The sequence below is a fragment of the Hipposideros armiger genome, unplaced genomic scaffold (assembly GCF_001890085.2).
Source record: "Hipposideros armiger isolate ML-2016 unplaced genomic scaffold, ASM189008v1 scaffold_31, whole genome shotgun sequence".
Classification (NCBI taxonomy): Eukaryota; Metazoa; Chordata; class Mammalia; order Chiroptera; family Hipposideridae; genus Hipposideros; species Hipposideros armiger.
Genome location: NW_017731381.1, coordinates 5608680 through 5632701, shown reverse-complemented (window position 1 = coordinate 5632701; position 24022 = coordinate 5608680). Strand labels below are relative to the sequence as shown.

The 24022-nt window shown below is 47.5% G+C and overlaps 1 protein-coding gene across 1 annotated transcript in view; it reads left to right on the top strand.

Annotated features, from left to right (window-relative positions):
• The window catches only part of SLC13A3 (solute carrier family 13 member 3), an 83362-nt gene that overhangs the window by 17554 nt on the left and 41786 nt on the right, over positions 1-24022 (top strand). The window contains exons 2-5 of the mRNA XM_019636917.1: positions 8265-8530; positions 10871-11034; positions 19938-20004; positions 22737-22907. Coding sequence (XP_019492462.1) covers positions 8265-8530; positions 10871-11034; positions 19938-20004; positions 22737-22907 — 668 coding nt within the window. The remainder of the gene's footprint in view (positions 1-8264; positions 8531-10870; positions 11035-19937; positions 20005-22736; positions 22908-24022) is intronic.

The following is a 24022-nucleotide window of genomic DNA, read 5'->3' as shown; positions in this document are numbered from 1 at the left end:
AGGGCTGCTCAGGGACCGTGGGGACCCCTCCCTTCCTCCCTCCCATTCAGGGCCAGGACTAGAGGAAGCCGGGTGAGGTGCTCAGGGAGCAAAGCTGAAGTTGGCTCACTGTCAACGTCTGGCACCTGCCTCACCCCAGTCCCACCCAGCCCTGCTCCCAGCTCCTGCTGTGTGATAAAGCTCAGGGCACAGTGGTCTTTCAAGGAAATAAGGTAAAACAAGTCCTTATCTCTGACTTGCTGGGTGACCTCAGGCAACCCACTTTTTTTTCCTCTGGGCAACCATTGTACTAGGGGCTAGATTAGACCAGGGTTTCTCAACCTTGGCGCTATTGACATCGACACTGCCGGAAACCAATAAGCTCTCTGTGCGGGCGCCGTCCTGAACACCCCAGGATGTTCAGCAGCGTCCCTGGCCTCTACCCACTACATGCCATTCGCACCCCCCCTCTAATCACTGCCACCCAAAATTCCCCAAGACACATATCCCCCGGGGGACACAATCACCCCTTGTTGAGAACCATCGAATTAAATGATTTCAGGTTCATTCTAGCTCTCAGATTTTAAGATTTTATTTTCAGATTTAAGAAGAGTACTTTTGAAGCCCAACTTTAAGAAATTAAACTTGAATTATTTATAATAAAGTCACGTTAATATGTGATTATGAATCATGAATACAAATAACAACAGCTCAAATTTATTGAGCATTCCCATGTGTCCTTCGCTGGGTCAGTGTTTATCTTACATGAATAAATCCCTCTCCAAGGTAGGTACTATTCTCGTGTGCCTACAGCATGTAAGGAAACTGAGGGTGAGGGAGGGCATTAGGAACTGGCCCAGGATCACACAGCTAGAGTGCGGAAGGATTGTGTTTCGAATTCAGGCTTATCTGATCCCAAACCCCATGCTGTTTCTACTGTGCATGTTTATTGCAGAAAGATTGGAAAATACAGACAAATGAAAGGAAATACAGTACTTCCTGAGGACAAAATTACTAGGTGGAAGGCACTTCTGGTTTAAGTAGGTAGAATCCCGACTTTTCTATTCCATCCACCTTTCTGAAGGAGTCTGAAGACAGAAACAAAAAGTAACAAAGGGAAGAAAATGTCATCTCTGAGCAAGAAGGGCAGATCACAGTCCCACCCCCGCTGGGGTGTGTGAAGAAGAGGTGATGATGGCCGTGAGATTTGGACCAAATTGCTGAAGGGCAGCACATGCAGCTCCCAGGCAGGACGCAGACTTCTCCGGAAGTATTTTTCAACTCTGTGAGCCCTTCCTAGTCCTGGCAATGCCTGGAGTATGCACAGGGAGGGAGTGGGGAGAGTTACAGTACAGAGTTCAGACGAACTGGGCGAGGAGCCTCGAAGACCCTTAGCAAGAAGAAGGATGTTGGAAGGCGGGTGAAAGAGAAAGGATGGATAGTGATCAGCTCTATGGTTGGAATGGTTCTAAGCTTCCCCTCTCAGTTAGCCAAAGAGACATGAAAGCTCAAAGAGACACAGAAGAACTGTAACACTCTTGGGTCTTCACACTAGTCCCCACATTAAGCCTACTGCTTAGAGACTTCCTTCGGGGCAAAGCTGGTGAGAACGGATTCTGAGATAACCAACGGTGCTCATGCTTAGACACTCCAGCATCCTCCCGGCCCCTGTCCCCACACCTTCCTTTAACAGAGGACTGGTCTGCAAAGAGGGGGCGCTAATCCTGTGATGAATGACCACCAGCATGAGACCCACAAAAAGACAGTGTGAGAAATAAGGAAAAAGGGGACATCAAAGGTAAATTCTGGAAGAGTGGTGTTACGAAATAGGGGCAACTGTGAACAGGTACACCTCGGAGAAATGTCAAAACAAAAAAAAAAATTTAAAGAAATGATTTCAGTGGGATCCTCTGTGATGTAGACATCCCCAGATTATTATTCCCAATTTGCAGATGGACAAACTCAGGTTTAAAGGGCTCGGTGACTTGCCACAGTAATTCAGTAACAAAACCACTATGCCCAGGTTTCCTGGCCCTCAGGCCTGAATTCCCTAGAACAGCTCTGTCCAATAGAACTTTGTAAGGGGATGGAAATGTCCTATATTCTCTGGCCAGAATGGTAGACACACATCTCATGTGGCTGCTGAGCACTTCAGCTGTGGCTCACGTGACTGAGAAACTGGAATTCTAAATTTCATTTCATTGGAATGAATTTGAACTTAGATAGCTCCATCGGGTCTGAAGCTCCTGCATTTAGACAGCCCAGCTCAGGGACTTCCTTGGCATTCTTTTCCCTTCTGAAAAAGGAAGCTGAGGGCAGCCTGTTAGCCGAGGTGGTTAGAGCGCAGGCTTATAACACCAAGATTGCTGGTTCGATTCCCACATGGGCCAAGGATCTGCACCCTCCACAACTAAATTGAAGACAATGACTTGACTTGGAGCTGATGGGTCCTGGAAAAACACACTGTTCCCCAATAAAATGTCTTTAAAAAAAGAAAGCTGACCACCTTCCATTTCAGCCATCCTCCAACCCCATCCACATCAAGGTTTTCCAAGTCTGGCCTCTGGGGTCAGCCTTGATACTTAGGACCAGGCTGCTGGCTTTTGGTACCTGTCTTCTGGGAGTACAGGCTCCTTTAGCCTCTTCCACTCCTGGTGGTTTCAGCTGAGTCATGCCAGCTTCTGATGGCCGAGGGGGTAGGCTGGGGAGTTGAGAGGTGTTTCACCTGGAGCCACGACCTCACTTACCCTCGGCCACCTCAGCAAGATTCCTTCCTTGAAGCAGAACCTCTGGACAGAACGAAGTGACCAGGAGGCTAACTACTGGCTCTGAAATGACCCAGAAACTGAGCCTGCAAGATGCCAACCTCTGAACCCCAGAAGTTAAAATTCAAAGGACCAGGGCCTTGGGATCTCATGACTCTACCCTTCTACCCTAATCTGCCCTTGAGGGTTCAAAAGAAGCCTACATTTTGCAGACACGCAGACTGAACCTCCTTGTGGCGCAGTGGCTGGTCTGGGTTCACCAAAGGGGGCCCAGAGGCAGAGGTGGCATAGATGTGCTGTGGGCTGGAGTGAAATCATGGATCACCTGCCCCCCGCCCCCCCACCCTGCCCTTCCCTGGTCTATTATTTAAAAGGGAACCAGGATGGAGAGTGATGAGATCTGCTCTGGTGCTCTGCGTGCTCCCTGAAGAGACCCTTCCTCCTCTCCAGACCTCCGTTTCTACCCCATTTCTGCAAAATGAGGATTTTTAAAACGGAGCAGGAATTTTTAATACAGCATCCTGTGATCCCTAGTAGAGAGATAATAAGTCAACAAACAGGAAATACTTCAGCTATTGATAAGTGCTTGACAAGGACAAAGCTGGACAGTGGAGATCAGACCACAACAGCGTGATCCGAGAAGGACCCCCTGAAGAGGTGACCTTTGAGATGAGGGCTGAACAACAAGAAGGAGCCAGCTGGGCAGAGGTCAGGGTCGAGGGGGTCCGGCAGAGAGGACAGCGAGTGCAAAGACCAGGAGGCAGGAACGGCCTTGGCCTGCTTGATCTCTGCGAGGCCACCACTCACTGTTCACAGGCCCCAGCTCTCCAGTTCCAGGCTCCATGACTCCTGGGGGATTTTTGCTCTCAGAAGTCAGTTCTGTCTTCAAGGCCTGGCAGGGGTGGATGGGTGAGGGACAGCAGCGCTTCTTAACCCCCCACCAGATATCTGGCATCCAGCTGGCAATTCTGAATCCATTTGGAAGCTCAGCTGGGGCACTGAAGCTATTTGGGGTCACCTGGGCTCTGCTCCAATTCCTAACCAACGAGGTAATGAAACATGCTCTTGACCCACTTACTGCCAAAGCCTGTTGCAGGCCAATGATTGACTTCCCCAATCCTGTCGATTCCAGTGTCCCTAATTTCCCCTGGTCACCTCCCCGGCTGACCCATGTTGTGTCTGGAATCATTCCTCTACAAAGGACTGATATTGACATCCTGGCAAGAGCAACCAGAGAGGAAGGGGAAGAGAGAAACAGAGAGAAAAGAGGAGAAAGCGAGAGGGAGAGGAGAGGAGAGGAGAGGAGAGGAGAGGAGAGGAGAGAGAAGAGAGAGATAATATGAATACAGGTCTGAGATTCAGAGCCTTTAAAAGGCAACCTTTGCAGCCAGAACTTACCCACATATAGCCCCACCCCCGTTATATAATGTCTAGAATTAATATATTGCAGAGAAAGACTCACAGGCTGTCACCCCTGAAGCAGATGTATTTGAACGTTCAAAACAGCTTTATTCATAACAGCCCCAAGTTGGAAGCAATCCAAATGCCCGTCGGCAGGAGGACCAACAAATAAACCATGGTATAGTCACAGAATGGAGGAACATTACTCAGCAATAAAAAAGAATGAACAACTGACACACACAACCGCATGGAGGAGTTTCACAGGCATTACACCAAGCAAAAATACTAAAGCACATCCTGTAAGATCCCATTTAAGTGGAGTCTGAGAACAGGCAAAACCAATCTATTAGCGATGGAAGTCACGGCAGTGGAGGAGGCATGAGGATTGACCTCAAAGGGGCAAAATGAAACTTTCTGGGATGATGGAAATGTTGTGTAGCTTGGTTATACAGGTATATAAGTTTGTTAAAACTCAAACTGTACATCTATGATGGATGCATTTGATTGTGTTAAATTATAGCTCATCAAGTTAATTTTCAAAAGATGTCATGTTTATTCTTCTCTGCAGCTGTTACTCTAAAACGTATTCAGTGGGGGGCTGTTGGGATGGGGGGGGGGCAGGAGAGCAGCTTCCAGGCTCTCGGCCTCACCTGGAAGGGTGCTGGCTTGGTTATTGGATGGCCGTCAGCTGTGACTGGTTGCCATCAGCTGTGGCCAGTTGGCCATTAGCCGCTGTTTTGCATATAACTGCCGCGGCTGCCTTAGCAAGCGTGGATGTTGTGGGTTGTGCCGATTCTCTTTCCTGTGTTTCGCCCGGCCGCCATCGAGAATATAGTGGTATGAACCCTCTATCTGTGGCTCTGTTGTTGTTCCTTTTTGGCCTCACCAGGCCCTGCGTTCATTTGCTGGGAGCTGAGCCCCGGCATGACACTTGGTGTGACAGAGACGTTCTTCCGCCATAACTTGGATGAATACATCTGTTAGACGTGTGACTTTCCCATTACTCTTGGGAAGTAACTAAAATCTTCCAGTGACTTTAACACACACAGTCCCGATTCAGAAATTAGAATGGTCACTTCCAGGTGATTGGCATTTAAGTCAGTAGATGAGTAGAGAAGATCTCCCCTCCCCAAGGTGGGTGGGCACCATCCAATCAGCTGAGAGCTTATAGAACAAAAAAGGCAAAGGAAGGGCAGATTCCTCTCTCTTTTTGAGCTGAGGCATCCACCTTCTCCTGCCCTCGGACATCCATTGGTGCTCCTGGTTCTCAGGCTTTCAGACGCACAGGGCTCACACCATCAGCCCCCTGATTCTCAGGTCTTCGGATTGGGACTGAATACATCACCAGCTTTTCTGGTCCTCCAGCTTGCAGATGGCAGCTCATGGGACTTCTTGGCCTCCATAACGGTGTGAGTCAATCCTGTAATCAATCTCCCCTTATATGTAGCGCTCTCTCTCTCTCCCTCTCTCTCTCTCTCTCTCTCTCTCTCTCTCTATATATATATATAGATATAGATATAGATATAGATAGTTACAGATATAGATACAGATATATCTATATCTATATCTAATCTCCTATTGGTCCTGTATCTCTGGAGAACATTGACTAATATAGGTGGCAACTTGTTAAATGAAGAAAAATGAAGAGGGGGCATCAGGCTCCTGTGGGACCAGTAGCCAAAAATCAGGCTTTTTCTGCTTAAAACCTGGCCCATCTCTCAGAAGCTGTGTGTTTTCAGAAAAGCCACTGCACCTCTCTGAGCTGTGGAAACCAACCGTCTCCAGCTGATACCTGGTGTCCTCTGCAGACTCACAGGCTCCCAGCCCTAAGAAGACCGAATTAGCCAAATTTGATGTTCTGTGGCCTGAGCATTTGGATATATTGGCTCCTCAGGTGGTCCCTGAAGCGCCACTGGCAGAATGTGGGGATTCCAAAAGCTACTGTGAACAGCGCATGCTCTTTATTGTGCCGCCACGTTCCGCCATTTTTGTTTGATGCCCTGGGAATACCTGGGGTGCGCCTGCTCCTCCGTTTGCCTCCAAGCACCTAGTGAGGCTAGGAGGGCTTTCTCTGTAAAGGACCTGGTGCAGGGTCTTAGCCTCCTACGGAGACCTGATCTGGGGTTCTAGAAACATCTCTGCCACCTATCTGCTATCTGACCTTTCCTTCTCTGGCCTCAGTCTCCACATTTGCAAAGCCAGGGGCTTGGTTGGTGGTGGTCTGACTGTCCACCATTGACTTCCTGAGTTAGGGACTGTCTTGGGCACTGCCCCTGTGGGTGGAAGGGAGGGAGAGAATTGAGCGGCCCAGTAGATAGCTCCTCATTCCATTTTTCCCAGGACAACTCTCTTTTAACTAAATTTACATATTCAGGGTTTGTTTTATATACTGTGATTCAATATTTCAGTTTTTCTTGGACCAAGGGCTGAAAGTTATAAATATTTATAGATCTGTGATTATCTAAGGTATCTCACCCCTGCTCTGTTGGGATCTGCCCAGTTTAGGAACTGAGAGGAGGATGAGAAATAAAAAACTCAGGGACTTTTTAGTCATTAGATTCGATTCTGTATTATTGTTTTTGCTTTCGATCATTAACATGTGTATTCAATAAACTGACATGTTGAAATATTCATTTCAAGTTGTGCTCATTTGTTTTACAATTATTCATTCTTCCCTGACCCCAACAAGTAATTTGATTGATTGTATGAACTCTGGGTGTCCATTAAAATTTTTTTTTCCTCCAGAAGAATGTATCTTAAGTCAATAGGAAAATTGTTTTTTCCCCCCAATTTTTTATTGTGGTAAAATACATAGAACACAAATTTTACCATCTTAACTACACGTATTTTTAAGTGCACAGTTCAGTGGTAAAAAATACATTCATAATGTTGTGCAACTATCACCACCATCCAACCATTCATCTCCAGAACTCTTTTATCTTGTAAAACTCAAACTCTATACCCATTAAACAATGACTCTCACTCCTCTCCCAGCCCCTGGCAACCACCATTCTACTTTCTGCCTCTATGAGTTTGAGCACTCTAGGTACCTCATTAAAAGTGGAATTCAGTATACGTCTTTTTGTGACTGGCTTATTTCACTTAATATCTTCAAAGTTCATCCATGTTGTAGCATATGTCAGAATTTCCTTCCTTTTTAAGGCTGAATAATAGCTACCTATATATCTATATCTATATCTATCTATATTGGTATAGATATATAGACCACATTTTGCTTATTCATTCATCTGTTGATGGACACTTGAGTTGCTTCCACATTTTAGCTATTGTGAAAATGCCGCTATGAACATGGGTGTACGAATAGTCTTTGAGATCCTGCTTTCAGTTGTTTGGGGGGTATATACCCAGAAGTGAAAATGCTGGGTCATAGGGTAATTCTATTTAATTTTTTGTGAAACCACCACGCTGTTTCCCTTCGCAGCTGTACCATTTTGTATTGCCACCAACAGTGCACAATAAAGTTCTTATTATTACTGTTTATAGAGTGTGCACTATATGTTAGGCATCATGCAACATGCTGGGTACAGACGTGGCAGTTGCTATGGGCGCTCCCTTTACATGCCCGCTGGCATCTCACCATTCTGCACATGCCAATAGCTATTGCACCTGAGATGCTCAGCGTGAGTGTGTTCTCTGGATGCACATGGGCAGGCTGGAGATGCTGGGGACGAATGCTCCCAGGAGCAGCCCTCAACCAATGATGGCCAGGAGTTGGCAGATAAATAGCCCAACTTCCTTGCCTCCCAGGAGAATGACTGAGGCATGACCTACAATCATCTCCCAGGGTCCCCATCAGGATTGAGCCCCTGCTGCTCACAGTGGTAACCTCATTAACACACACTATTGGTTTCCTTCACTGCTTTGCTTCCCTACTAACATTCCAGAACTTTCTGGGATCCCCTATTAACTGTTTTCATGCTCACGCTCATCTCAGAATCTACTTCTAAGACAATGGGGTATTTCATATAACCCTCCAACGGTCCTATAAAATGGACAGATATAGCTTCCCCATTTTCTAGTTGAGCAAAATGAGGCTTAGATAGGTAATGCCACCCCGAGTGCCGCTGACCCTCCTGAGCTTGTATTTCTCCCCTGCAGGAAGGCCGCTGCCTGTTTGTCATCCTGCTCATGGCGGTGTACTGGTGCACGGAGGCCCTGCCCCTCTCGGTGACGGCCCTGCTGCCCATCATCCTCTTCCCCTTTTTGGGCATCCTGCCATCCAGCAAAGTCTGCCCCCAGTACTTCCTGGACACCAACTTCCTCTTCCTCAGTGGTCTGATCATGGCCAGCGCCATAGAGGAATGGAACCTACACCGGAGAATCGCCCTCAAGGTCCTGATGCTCGTTGGGGTCCAGCCGGCCTGGTAAGGCCAGGTAACGGGTCCAGTGCAAAGGCGGGGAGGCAGAGGGACCACAGCTCTTGGCGCCCTAATTCATTCTTTCCAGTTACTCATTATGTCCCGCCTTCCACATACTTATTCATTCCTCAGATATTTCACGAGCCCCCTCTGTGTGCCAGACACAGTGCTAGGTTTGCAGGAGCGTCTCAAAAGTGCATAAGAATCACCTGGGAAACCGGCTGAAATGCTGATTCCCAGACCCTGCCCCTAGGGAATTGTGTCCTGTAGTTTTAGAATGGGCCATATTAGCAATATGACTCAGGCTACTTAGGGGTGAATTCCACCTTTCCTGGAAATGACTTAACCCCGCTCTGTCTATAAAATAACGGTATTATAGCCCAGACCTACACAGTAAATGCTGTCTGTTATCATCCTAGTTTGCTATTTACCAGCCAAGATGACCAGGTGGGTGGCAAGTGGGTAAAAAGATGGCCTTAGAGAGACAGGAGGCAAGGTCCGTTCTGGCAGGGCCTCCTACCCCTGACTAGGTTTTGAACTTTTATTCTAAGGGGATTGAATGACCATTAAAATAGGGTTATTGTTCCTTTAAACTTTGTTGTCCAATTTGGTGAATATTAAGGATTCCTTCCCAGAATAATGTTTTAAAATGCATAAAGCACAACACATGGGATTTAAAACAACAATAACCACTACAATTACAGAAAAACGTGGTTATGCAAATGATTTTTTAAAAACACACAAATTTGTGATATGGTACCATCTGTGCTCCTTTCTAGTATGAGATCTAGAGACTGGCCTAACAACAACCATGGTTTTGAGGCAGTTTTGAGTGTCAACGATATTCCAAGATGTCTGCAACTATGATGCAATAATGTGATATGAACACACCTGTGATCTTAATTGGTGACCAAGCCCCAGATGCTCCTAATAATACTGAACTTTGTGGCCTGTATTTATCATCGAAGGAAATAGTTCATTTCTACTAGGTGTTAGTAAAATAAAGATGTATTTCCCCCACTCCTTTCCATCCTGAATTGTATCCATAAACTTCTGGTTATGAATCTCTGCACTAAAGAGTTTTAAGCTGGGGAATGACATGACCAGATATGCATTTTTTAAAAAAAAATTCCTCTTGGCTGCCATGCGAAGAGCAGATGGGCCGTGAGACGCTTTGTACAGCCCAGTTAGGAGACTGTTCTGGGTGTCCAGACAAGAGATGGTAACAACTTGGACTAGGGTGGTGGCAATGGTGATGGATAGAATGGATAGATTTGAGAGTTCTTTTTGTGATGGGCTTGGGGATGGAGGTGGGGGAAAAGCAGGTTCTGGATAATTTGTGGGTTTTTAGCATTTGCTCCAGGCCAAGCACTATGCTAGGCTCTGCAGCTGTTTCCTCCTGGAGGAACTGCCCTTCCTGGGGGAGAGATTCCAGCTATAGAACTGATCCCCACACAAAGCAGAATTTGATACCCAAGGGGCCCACATGCCATAGGAGCCCACATGAGAGATAGGGGGTGACTTCTTCGTGGAGAAGCTTACATTTGACATTGCAGAATGGGGTGGGGCTGCCAGCAAACATATTTTAAAGTCCCCACAATGAAATCAGTATGACAGTAGTTTGGAAATAGATTTTTGGAAATTGAAAACACAGAATAAATAACTTCGAATAAATCTGAATCAGCGAGGAAGGGAAGGATTATTCAGTAAATGGCAGGGGTTGAAATAATTACGTTATTCTTTGAAAAAAAGATCTACTTCGAGCTGCCTTCATACTGTACATGTAAATAAATTCCAGGTGGATTAAGAGTTGAATGTAAAGGAAAAAGATCATGAAACTTGGATTCCTGTTGGTGGGAGGGACCAAGCAATGGAAGGCAGGCAGGAGAGCAGGGTGTGCTGGTTGCTGGTAAGGAGTTCAGCTGAGCCTGAGCAGGGATGCCTGGTAGGAGTGGGAGGGGGAGTGGGAGAGGAGGCTGGGGAGGCCATTTGGGGTGAGATGGTAGAGTCTTGGTGGAAACTAAGGCAACTTCATTCTCCAATGGGAGCCATCAAAGATTTGGGGGCAAAGAAGAGAAAATTTCAGGGGCTTGGGGGGGGGGCGGTCTTTGGAACTGTTTTACCTTGGCCACCTGCAGTGAGTTCATTTACATACATTGAGCCAGTTTTCTTCGACTCTAAAGGCTGGTGACTGGATTTGGTCTCCGCTTGGACACTGGCTCATCTGCTCTGGGCCTTAACTTCTTGTCTGTAAAATGAGTGGGTTGGATTCCTCAGGGCAAACTCAGACCAGAGGACTTCCTGGGCCCCAGCTCTGGATCTGTCTCTAACCCCCTGTGTCCCCAGGCTCATCCTGGGGATGATGGTGACCACCTCCTTCCTGTCCATGTGGCTGAGCAACACCGCCTCCACGGCCATGATGCTGCCCATCGCCAGCGCCATCCTGAAGAGCCTCTTTGGCCAGAAGGAGGCTCGGAAGGACCTCAGCTCGGAGACTGAAGAGAACGCAGGTGAGGCTGTGGAAAGGGAACGGGGGGGCCAGCCCCACCAACGGGTGTCGGGAAAGGCAAAAAGAAAGCACGTATGGAGCACCTACTATGTGCCGAGTATTTTAATGATGATAACTGAGAATTAACTAAGTCAAACCATGGTATTTTTTAAAAATTGCATATGTTGAGCATTTGCTATGTACAAAGCAACACGTTCACCACTTGACAGACATTATTTCCTTTACCTCTCAAAGCAGCCTTAGCAAGTAAATGCTGTCATTAAAGCTTGTTTTAAAGCATTTGAAGAGATGCCCCAAATCACTACTACCCAGAGGAATGCAAACTGAAGCAACAATGAGATTTACTTCAATGAGACTGGCAAAAATAAGAAAGCTAGATAATGCGAAGTGTTGGCAGGAGTGGAATGCTGTGCACTGCTGGGGCAGGGGTGTGGGGAGGGGGTGAGGACCGGTCAGTCTTTTTTAAGGGCATTCTGCAAATATTTACTCAGATTAAATGTGCCTATATACCCTGTAACTAGCAGTTTTGCTTCTAAATGCAAATACTAAAGGGACTCTGGCATAGGTCCAGAGGGGCCGTGTGTGACCAGTTCAGTGCAGCTTTCTCTGTGTGGTGAGTTGGTGGTCACTTGAACGTGATCACTCGGGAAGGGAAGAAAGGTGTGGGTGCACACCACTGAGCGCCATTGTGCTTTGAGGAGCAAAAAATTAGAGGAACGTGTAGTTATTGACACGGATCTCATAAAACATAGCTGTGGCCGAGGGAATCAAAAGCCAGAATGAGATAATAGAACACAACACCATTAGGTCAATTAAAGATACACACAAATGAGAAAATAGTTGGCAAGAGCATAAGCAAAGGAAAAGCTTCACATTCAACACATCAGAGGGGTTGCTCTGGGAAGGATGGGAGTGAGACATGGCGATAAAAGGGACTAAATGCATAACCACGTAAGTGAGACACCAGAGGGGCCTCGTGCAAGAAAGAGTGCGATTGTGCTGTGGACTGAGGGATCTGATTCACTGAAAGCTCTGAAACTGTGTTCTAAATAAAGCAAAAGCAGCTGCCATGTTTTTATATGACTAAGCAAGGGCTAAGCAAGTGACTTCCCCAGGTCACACAGTGGGCAAGTAAGTGGCTGAGCCCGACTTTGCACCCAGGCAGTCTGTCTCCAGAGAATTCTTTTGGCTGCACGTAAAAGAATGCCAGTCGGCAAGTGGCTTAAAGAATAAGGGTTTATTTCCCTCAAATATCAAGAAGCCAGAGAAAGGCAGTTCCAGGATCAATTCACTGGCATCTCTGTTATTCCCTTGGTCTTTCCCTCGTGGTTTAAAAGGAAGCCTTAAACTGGTACGTATATGGGCAGAGATGGCTAGTTTACCCCCAGTATTGCTTCTTCCTTTGTTCTTTTAGTTCTAGAACCCCCTACATGGGCACGTGGCTGGGCAGAGTAAAGGCTGCATTTTCCAGTTTCCCTTGCAATTAGATGTGGTCATGTGACCAAGTTTAGCCAATGAGAATGTGACTATGATGGGGACGTGTGTGGAGTGGGGAGAGTTGCTACCTAGGACCCAAAGATGGAAGCCCTGTGTTGAAAGGTGGGTGGCAGATCTGCCCCAGTAGCTTTGGATCATTTACCCCCACTGACACAACAGGCATCATCCATGAAACCGTGGGTTTTGTGTGCTAGTTATATTTTCTCAAATATGCATGAAAATAAATATCTGTTAAAAACCTAAATATTGATCCATGTACCATCTATGTATGGGTATTTCCACATCATGCAATAAGGGGTCTTGCTTAGTTTATTTCCACAGCAGCCTTGCAATCTAGAAATGACAAGTACCTTACAAATGAGGTTCAGAGAGGTGAAGCAAGGTGTCCAGAATCAATCGCATTGTTGATAAAGTGGCTGAGCCAGGAGCTAGGCAAAGTCAAAGACTTCTACTACGTGGAAGGGAATAGATGCTCTAGAGCCAGGGTTGGCAAACATTTTCTGTAAATGACCAGATAGTTATTTTAGGCTTTGCGGACGGTTCTGCCACAACCAATCAACTCTGCCCTTGCAGAGAGAAAGCATCCATAGACAAAATGTAAAGCAGCAGGAGATGGCTGTGTTCCAGCGAAATGTTATTTATGGGTGCCGAAATTAAAATTGTCTACAACTTTTACATCATGAAATAGTATTCTACTGGTTTTTTTCCAGCCATTTAAAAATGTCAGAGTCATTCTTAGCTGGCAGGCAGTGGGCCGGATGTAGCCCGAATGCTGTAGTTTGCAGTTTTCTGTCCCCTACTACCAGCTTGGTAGTATCAGTTTTGTTGGTTTTCAAAACTGTTTCCCCTGAGTCTTAGGGCTCCAAGGGAACTGTCTCGTAGTCACCCTGAGGTGGCAAACTCCTTCTCCCATTTCAACTTCAGCTGCCCCCACTTTATCTGCTTTATACCCCGAGCTTCCAATTAACATCACAGATGTTTAGTGAGCGCTTGCTCTACGCAAGCACTCTTCTTAGGGCCTTCCATCTGAATGACTGGGGAGCTAACATTGACCTCATTCAGAGGAATGGAAATTGAGGAAGAAATAAATGAAAGGGAATAAAGTAGGCTCAAGGTCACCTAGTTTCAAAGCAGCTGCTCTGGCGTTTTCAAACCAGGCTGGCTGACTTCAGAGCCTATGCGCTTAAACTCTATTATTCTGCCTCCAACGCAAGATTTTTTTTCAAAGAGCCTAGTGGCCAAAAGAAAACAAGTTTGAAAGCCAAGTCCCTCATTATACAGATGAAAAGACCGAGACCCAGGAAGGGGAAGGGACTCGCTCAAGGTCACACACAATGCTGGGCAAAAGGCAAAATTCAGAGTCCTTTCTCTTATGCTGCAGGGTGTCAGGAGGTAGGAGACCCCGGGAGGCGGGGGCAGACACCTGCTTTTTTCTGGCAGTGGGATCAGAGAGCTGGGATTGGTCAATGATCAACCCTAAGACCTAAAATGAGGCTAGCTCCAGTGCAAACAGAGATGTCCCCTTTTCCCCAGTTTCTATGCTCTGTCCTGGTGAGGAGGTGAGGACAGCGGGGAAGGGAGTGGAGACTCTGTTAGTGGGCCAGGACAGGCATGGGGAGGCTCCTGGGGGCTTTACGTCCATGATGGACAGGCAGCCATAATGACGATGATGGGCGCTTCCGTTTTCTGAAGACCCCGACACTGTGCTCTGATTTTCAGTCATCAGCTTGTTCAGCCTTCCTAACAGTACTAGGAGGCAAATGACACCCATTTTACAGATGAGGGGACTGAGGCTCAAAGACAAAATGATCTGCCCAAAAGTAACATGATGAGTTAGTTCCTGAGCTCTGTCCGAACCTGGAACCTGTGCTGATGAGCACCGTCCCTGAGTGAGACAGAGTCTGGGGCAGGGTGGGGCTCGCTGGACCAGACCCTGGGGGTCCTCAGCCTTGGGGGGCAACCTGCTGCTTCTCTTCAGTGCCTTTGACCAGATCTGCCCCTTGCACTTCCTGGGGGACGGTGGAGTCAGGTGGGTGGTGGCTTCCCCAGCCTGCACCTAGATGCGCGTTCCCATCAGGCCCTCTGCTGCCTCCCTGCAGGGGTGGCCTCTCACCACACCCATTTTACAGAGGAGGAAACTGACACTCAGAGTGGTGAAGTATTTGCCCCGTATCCCTCAGCCAGTAAGGGGCCCGCCTGGCTCTTGAAACTAAACTCTAGCATTCTTCGCCTCCTTTCTCCGCCCAAGGAAGGCTGGCATGCCACCCACGTCGGCTTTAGGAATGCACAAGAGGCTGTCGTTCAGAAAGTCGTCTATTAGGCTGGGTTAAGCATGGCCCGCCCCCTTCGCTCGTCATTCTTGAGGCCAGGAGTGGGCCTCCTTGGAAGACTTTTTTCTCATCTATAAGATGAGGACAGTACCTCCCATTTCATACATGCTGTCATGAAGCTCACCTGAGACATGAGACGCGGGCCTTTGACTTCCCCTGGGGTGCTCTTTACCTCATTAAATACAAGAACTCTCTCCTGGGGGCCTTCTGTGTACCCAGTGTCAAGGTTAGACTAGAGTTAGCAATTACAGGTCGGACCTACCAAGAGCCAGGTGGGCACCTTGGGAGACGGAGTGAGGTTCAAGGGGGTTGAAATCAATAGCCCTGGCACAAGCCTGACTCTGCCACTAGCCCTTTGGGTCTTCTTGGTCCCAACCTTAACCCACCTCTCTGGACCTCAGTCTCCCCAGGTGTCCTGAGGCTGCTGTAAGATTATAAAGGGGAAAATTCTCAGTCCCCTGCCTGATACAAACTCAAGGATTGGTATTCTTTCAATAAGACCTTACGTGAGCCCCAAGCTCCTAACCCGCCGTATGTATAGCACGTGCAGTCTTATATCCGGGCTCCTCAGTTCAGATGCTGGCAGCAACCACGGCCCATGGATGAGTAACAGAGGCCAGGTGAGGACAGAGACCAACTGGTGAGTGCGTGCCCTCTCTGAGGGCGTGGGCAACCACCGAAGGCTTCAGTTTCCCCATCTGTAACTTCAGGTGAGTCGTTTTCAACCCTGGCTGGCCCCAAAGAATCACCTGCAGAACTTTTCAAAAATACTGAGGCCCCAACCCCACTCCGGAGCCATCAAACCAGAACCCCTAGGGTGGGACCTGGGCACTCCCAGGAAATTCTACTGTTTTACCCAAGGCTGCAGAGGGAAGGGCACAGGTGGGGGCTGGAGAGGGTCACTGGGTCAGAGTTCTTCCTTTTGGCCGTCCCCTGGGGAGCGACTTTGTCCCTTAGCATCAGTATCCTATTAAAAGCTCTTCCCTTCCTGCATCAGTGCCCTGGCCTCTGGCCGTGTGCATCGCGTGTGGACGTGTGTTTCCATCACAGGCGCCCTGAGGCCCTTGTCCCCATGGCCCTGGGTGAACCAACCTGCATTTAGCCTTCAGACCCTGGCCGGTGGTCAGCAGGGCCAGCCTCAGACGTAGTAAAAATGACACAGTCAGCCACCGAGGAATCCTGCTCCCTCATGGTACCAACGGGAAAGGAGCAGCCCAGAGTGGAGACGGGAAGGGACTTCCCCAAGCCCCTGGGAGAGGCAGGGAAAGGATTGAGGCTGGAGCCTAGACCCTTCTTCCCAGCCCACGTGGACAAAGGTCACAGGAGCACATGGGTAGTTGAACAAGTCGAGTTTCCTTCTGTTGCCGCAGTGAGGGAGATGACGTGGATCATCTCAGTAAGAGGGTATTAGGACCTCATAGGACTTGGGCTTTGGTTGGGTCATGTGGAGCAAGTGTCTAAGGAAGCAGGGTTTTCTCAAGATTGGGTACTGACAGAAATTGGGGGCACCTTCGTGATTGGGTAAAGAAGTAGCGGCCATTCATTTAGCAAGAGCAGGGAACGCTTGGCATTTTATGGGTGGTGAGTGGCTTTGTACTCGACAAGCTTATGAAGCACCCTTGCTTTGGCTCATTTTATCAGTCTCAGCGTGACTTTGTTTGAGGTTGGTGATGTGTAAGAAGATTTACGTTCAACAAGAGAACAACATGGCGTATCTGGGTCATACCACTTCCAGACATCAAGGGCCACTTTTTTACTCTTTCTCATGAGTAACCCACACTAACGAAATCCTTGTTGGTGCTCAGATTCCTGGAGAATTTTTAAAATTACAGGCTGGCAAGGTTCAGCCCACCAAATCTAGCCCACCCCTGGTTTTTTTTTTGTGTGCAGCTTGTGAGTTAAGAATAGTTTATAGGTTTTTTAAGTGGGTGAAAGCAATCAAAAGTAGAAGAATGTTTTGTGACATGTGAACATTAAATGAAATTCAAACTTCAGTGTCCAGAAAATAAAGATTTAGCCACACTTGTTTATGTATTGTCTATGAATGCTTTCAAGACATCATGGCAGAGTTGAGTAGTTCCTGACAGAGACCATGTGGCCTCCAAAACCTAACATATTTACTGTCTGGCCTGTTACAAAAGAAGTTTGCCAGTCCCTGCTTTAAATGGTGCCTTAGTGCATTCAGGTTGCTGTTATAACAAATATACCATAGACTGGGTGTTTAGTTCACACAGTTCTGGAGGTTGGGAAGTCCAAGATCAAGGCGCCAGCAGATTCGACGTCTGGTGAGAGCCCACTTCCTGCTTCATAGATGCTCATCTTCTCACTGTGTCTTCACATGGTGGAAGGGGCTAGCTGGCTCGGTGGGGCCTTTTTCATAAGAGCATTAATCCCGTCATGAGGGCTCCATTCTCATGACTTAATCACCTCCCAAAGGCCTCACCTCCTAACACCATCACACTGGGACTTAGATTTCAACATATGAATTTTGGGGAAACACAAACCTTCCGTCTATAGTAAATGGGTCAACTCCTTAATCTTCTTGACAGCCCTAGGAGAATTATTCTTTCCATTTTATGAATTAAAGAGCTGAGGTACAGAGAGGTTAAGAAATTTATCTAAACCAGTGTTTCTCAACCTCAGCACTGTTGACATTTTGGTTGGAACAATTCTTTGTAGTGGGGGGCTGTCCTGTGCTCTGTAGGATATTTAGCAGCACCCCTGGCCTCTACCTACTAGATGCCAGCAGCACTCCCCCTACCCCCACCCCAGTTGGGACAACCAAAAGTGTCTCCAAACATTGCTCAGTATCCCTTGGAGGCAGAATTGACCCCCATTGGGAACCACTTACCTAAAGTCACATAGTAAGTGATGGAGCTATGATCTGAACCAGCAACCCATGTGTTCAGCTACCAGTCAAATGCCCAATACCCAGGGATGGGTTCTTTTAACCTTGATGATGGTTTTGGCTGCAGGAACTTTTAATCCCTTTAATTTGTCTTGTCTCCGAAATACTATCAAAGGCTTCTAGGGAGACTGACCTATCAAGCAAAGGACACTTTTTTTTTTAATAATTACATTTTTAAAAAAACTTTATTGGAGAACAATGTGTTTTTTCCAGGACCCATCAGCTCCAAGTCAAGTTGCCCTTCAATCTTAGTTGTGGAGGGCGCAGCTCAGCTCCAAGTCCAGTCATCATTTGCAATGGAGTTGTGTGTGTGGGGGGGGGCGCAGCCCACCATCCCATGCGGGAGTTGAACCGGCAACCTTGTTGTTAAGAACGTGCGCTCTAACCAATTGAGCCATCCGGCTGCCCACAAAGGACACTTATAAAATAAAGTCAGATTCTGTCCTGACGCCTCTGCTCAAACACTCCCCTGGCTTCACTCCCACCTGACTCAGAGGAGAAGTCAAAGATTTTGCTCTGAGCCCCAAGACCCTTGTATGATCCAGCCCACTCCTTGCCACCCCCACCCCTTGCCACTTCTCTCACCTCACCTACTGTTTCTCTCCTACTCCCCTAGGCTCCTCTAGCCCCACTGGTCTCCCTTCTGCTTCTGGACACACCAAACACACTCACCTCAGGGCCTTTGCACCTGAACTTTATTGCAATGGAGGTTTGCATGGCTCATCCCTCACCTTCTTCAGGCCTCTGTTTGATGTTACCGTCTCAGTCAGACTTTCCCCAACTGTCCTTTATGAAAGGTGTCCCATCCCAGAATACCTGTCCCCTTCCCTGCTTTTTTCTCCACGACACTCATTTTCATCTTACATACTGTGTATATGTATACTGATTGGTTTATGGTCTGTCCCCCTTACCAGAAGGTAAGCCCCACAGGACATGGATTTTCGTGTCTTATCACTCATTCACATTACGGATGGATTGATTGGCTAGGGTTCACGTGACTGCGCTCTGGCCCTGGGCTCCAAGTTGCACCAAGCTCTTGTCTAAGAACTGAAACACATCCACACTTTATTCGTTCTCAGCATCTCTATGGCCACCAGCCTAATGCAGTCATCATCATCTTACCTGGAAAATGCAATAGATTCTGAGCTGGTCTTCCAGCTCCCAGCTTTGCCCCCCTGTAGTCCATTTTCCCCTACCAGGCCCAGAGATGTTTGCAGTATGTCAATCACATGATATCCACCTTGGGCTGTAAATCCTGCCAGGGTTCTCTATCCTCGATTTGACTTCTGACTTCTGTTGATCTCTGCCTACCCACTCCCACTTCCCACCTTCTTTCCTAGGCCTTCCCTACTCACTACTTACACATGAGAAGCACACTGGCCTTCTCATGGTCCCTCAACTCTGCCAAGCTTCTTACCCCAGGGCCTTTGCACTTGCTGTTCCTGTTACCCAGAACCCTCTTCTCATGGGTCTTTCATGTGACTGGCTCCTTTTTATTCTTAAGGTCTTAGATCAAATGCCATCAGCTTCTGATGTCTCTCTGTTGACCTGATCACAGTTGACCACCTACTCCCCCTCCCCACTCTGCACTTACTTTCCATCACATGGCCCAGTTTTATTTCCTCCATCACTTTCGTCACCACCTGAAATTTTCTTTATGTATTTGTTGTCTGTCCCCCCTTCTAGAATATAAACTTCATGGGAACAAGAACCTTGTTGTATATTGTTCACTATGTACCCCAAGGTCATAGACAATAGCACATAGTAGGTGCTCAATAAATCCTTTCTGAATGAATGAATGAATGGGAGATTGGGGTCACTCATCCCATTGCTGACCCATTATCGCTCATAGCTAGTCTTTCCCAAACGTCCCTTTGACAATGGCTGCTCACGTAAGCCTAGGCTCGAGTTACGGGTTGTGAAGCAGCCTTGCAGCCAACTCCCTATCCACAGGTCTGGGGTCATCTCCAAAAGGAAGTGGGTGGGACAGGAAGATGGAATGTTCAGTGCCTCATTTATTCATTCATTCATTCATTTGATTCAGTGAATACTGTGGGATCCTTGGCAAAGAGTAGAGCCTGAGGACTCATTCCTGACTGACCACAAAAGAATTGGCACACTCCCGTCCCATTCACATGACACTAAACACATCATGCTCTTTCCTCCTAGCTGCAGCACAGACAAATGGCCTGCACACCGTGCCCACGGAGATGCAATTTCTTGCCAGCCCCGAAGAGTGAGTTCCCGGTGAAAATCATAGAGGAGCCAGTGCTTGGTCCGAGGAGATGATGAGCAAGAACTCAGCGCCGCAAGCAACCCCCTCCCATCTCTGGCTTTTCCTGCAAATGACCTAATTGCCCATGTTCCCACTACTCATCCCTTGGGCGTAGGCATGGACCTTCACAGACCCTTTAAAAAGCACAAATGTGGACAGGATGGGGGAGCACATGACATCCCTAGAGTTCAATGAGGGAAGGGTCTCAGAGGAGGGCCCCAAAGCACATGCCACACAATAGGCAAGCGGGAGAGGGGTGCAGACCAGCTCAAGAGGTCCTAAGGCACACACACCCTAAGACAACACTCATCCCTCACACTGATGTGAGTCAAGAAGCACCTTGGCATCATGGCACATTCAGTCGTTGATGTCCTCTGTACATGACAGCATGGTTAAGCTCCTGGGGGGTGGAGCCACGCAGACCTGACTTGGACCCTGGCTCTGCTGCTTATGGGCTGTGCCATTCAGACAAGTCACTGAACCTTGCTGAGCCTCAGTTAGTTTCACCTACCAACTGGACGAGATATTGGAACCCACCTTATAGGGTTGTTTTGAGATTGAATGAGGTCATCCTGACAAAGCAGGTTGCGAGGCCCTGCCTGCACGCATGGTAGCACTTGTGATTAAACGGCAGGAAGTAATGTGGCTTGCTGAAGGCATTGCTGGGCATCGATCAGGTCTGTTTCTTTCATTCAACAAATATTTCTTGAGAGCTTAGGATGAGCCCGGCACTGCCGTGGATACAGCAGTGAAAGACAACAAAAAAAAGTCCTAGCCCTGTGGAGCTTACGTCCCAGCGACAAGGAACCAATACACAAGTGAAATCCATAATATGTCAGATGGTTGGCCAGTGCTATGCAGGAGAACAAAGCAGGAAAGAGGGCTTGGGCAGGGGTCCGGGAGTGGAAAAGGGCCGTTTTAAAATGGGTGGTTAGGGAAGGCCTCTGGGAAGGTCATGTTTGAGCAGATACCTGCAGGTGAGGCATCATGGAGGGGCTTTGGAAGAGTGTTCTCAGCAAAGGGACCAGCAGGTGCAAAGTGCCTGAGAGTCCAAAGCAGACAGGAAGCCAGTGTGGGTGGAGTGGGGTGAGTGGGTGGTAGCAGGTGGAGTCAGAGAGATTGTGTGGTGAGGGCAGTGGTGAGGGATAGAGCAGGTCGGACCTCACAGGCCACTGATATAGTCTTGACTTTGAATAAAAGAGTGGCTGATGGAGGGATAGCGTCTGATTGTCGTATCCCCTGACCTGTGCTCCTTCCTGGCATCATTGGGGAGCTCTGAGTCCAGCTCTGAGATCTGGGCTCTGTGAGTGGCCCAGCCACTCACTACCATGCAGCCTGGGAATCAGTGTTAACCATCTGCCTATGCAGAGCATGATGCTGAGTTCACTGGGAACGACCTGATCCCCAGTCTCTGGAACCCCATGTCCACTGGCTGCACACCCCATTTCTCCCTGGGCCTCAATTTCCCCATCCGAACAAAGAAGGGGTTGCAGGAGATGGGTCCTAGGTCCCTTTCTGCCCTCTCATTCTCGCTGTGAGGCTCATTCCGGGTGGGTTCCCCAAGCTGAGGGAGGCCACAGTTCCCCACCAGGCTGCTCACCCTGAGAAGTCAGGCCATGACATGGGGCCTCTGGCTACTTCCCGTAGGTCGTGTCCCCATTGCCCACTGGAGAAGGGGCCCTGCACGTAGCAATTAAGTCAGAAGGAATTTGAAGTATCTTTTAGTCTTTAAAAAAACAACAACACTGATTTGTTCCACAGGAGCAATTCTTAATTCCATTCACTGATAAATGTTTTATAATTGCACAAGTCAAAAAAATGCTCTCAAGCAAAAAGAGAGATATACTCAGTATCTCACTCACAAGGATAGGTTAAAACAGTTATGTGAATACCATTTTAGATTATTTCTTGATATCTCTCTATATATACATAAATGCATTTTTAAATAAAAATATTGGTAATGCTACATGTGCTATTTTGTAACCTGCTAGTTCACTTAAGGAGCTGTAGTTAACACCTTTTCACTTTAATAAATTTGTGTCCTCATCTTTTAATTATATAATTAACAATTATTAATGTCATTCTTTCCCAAACTCTTTCACTATACAAGGAAAACAACCCAGAAATACAAATAAAGAATAAAAGAGAAAAAAAAATCCATAATTCACCCCTGAGAAAGGCGCCCAATTGACTTTCCTTATACCATTCTAGACTATTCTTAATACTCATATATTCATGAAAAGTGAATTTTTTTAAAATTAAAAAAACACACAAACATGCTGTTACCTACCTTTTCACTTCATATAATGGACAACTTTTACCTTAATACAATCTCCTAAATCATTTGGATAGAACTGGTATTCCATCCCAAAAGAGGGTCATCTTTATTTAGCCAATCTCGCTTTGATGGAGACTTAGGTTATTTTCAATTTAAATTATATTTAACACCATGGTAAAGTTTCTTATACCCACACCCAAGGCGCCTGACCAATTATTCCTTTAGGATAACTTCTGAGAGTAGAACACCTAAGCTGAAGGGTTGCACGTTTTTAGAGGTTTTTGATGCTCGTGCCACTTACCTTCTAGAAAGACCACTTAGCCCTCCCAACCCAAGCAGTGTGTGAGCCATCTCCCTGCGAGATCAAGAATCCTGCGTGTGTTCTGAATGGCTTCTTTTTTTGGCTTGTTTCAAGCAAAGACTGCCCTGAGGAGGTGGAGGCTCCATTCTCCAAGAAGGAAGAGGAATATCGCCGAAACATCTGGAAGGGCTTCCTCATCTCCATCCCCTACTCAGCCAGCATCGGGGGCACTGCCACCCTCACAGGCACGCCCCCCAACCTCATCCTGCTCGGCCAGCTCAAGAGGTAACACACAGCAAGTGTCCCCCGCGTGGCACGGGAATTTCTGCTCCTTTTCCTCCTCCTCCTCCTCCTCCTCCTCCTCCTCCTCCTCCTCCTCCTCGCCCTCCTTCCTTCATCATCTAGGCAGTGTGTATGCAGTGCTGTCTATTAGCCAGGCTCTAGGGACCCAGCAAGGCACCAAAGCCAGCCAAGTCTCTGCCCTGGGGGGGCTCCCATTCTGGTGGGCAGACAAGCAGTAAAGGCAAAAGCAAATGAATGTGTGCTATGTCAGTGCGATGAGTTATGAAATAAAAACAAAGCGGGATAAGGGGGTAGAAGTGACAGGAGTGGGTGCTGTTTTACATAGGTGGGTCAGGGATGTACGACCACTCTAATAAGGTGACACTGGAGCAGAGACCTAGACGTGAGGGCGTGAGCTATGTGGGTACAGGCGGGAAGAGCATTCCAGGCAGAGGGAATAGCCTCTACCAAGGTGGGCGGCACGGAGACCAGCAAGGCTGGGGTGTAGAAGGCGAAGGGGATTGTGGGAGGAGAGGGGGTAAGAAGAGGCCAGACTTAGGCAACTGTTGTATGGACTCCAGCTTTTCCTTCCAGTGAGATGGGGAGCCGATGAAGAGCTGAGAGCAGAGGAGTGATATGATGTATCATCTGCTTTAAAATCTAACCCCAACTGGAGGCGTTTGTCTGTGGCATGGGGTGAATGGATGGGGTGGAAATTGCTGTCAGAGAGTTTCCAGGCGGCCTGCCCATCCTGACCTGAGCAGACTTCATTCCAACTTGAAAAGAAATTAGGGGGGAAACGCTGGAGCCGTATGTAAAAATATTACACATGAAGGGTTTTGAGTCAATGGCATGCAAATGATATGCAAATAACATGCCACTTTAATTGCACAGGCTCGGATCTTCTAGCCTGGGAGGAGGGAATTTAGAGGGAAAGCCAAGTAATACGGAGTTCTGATTCTCCCGCCGGGAGCCTGGGGACACAGGGAAATGGCCGCCCTGAGTGTTTTCCTTGGGCTGTGCTCCCCAAATAACATTTGTTCAGTTATTCTAATTCCACACGTTATAGGCACATTATAGAACACTCAGAAAATATAGAAAAACTAAAAATTTGAAAT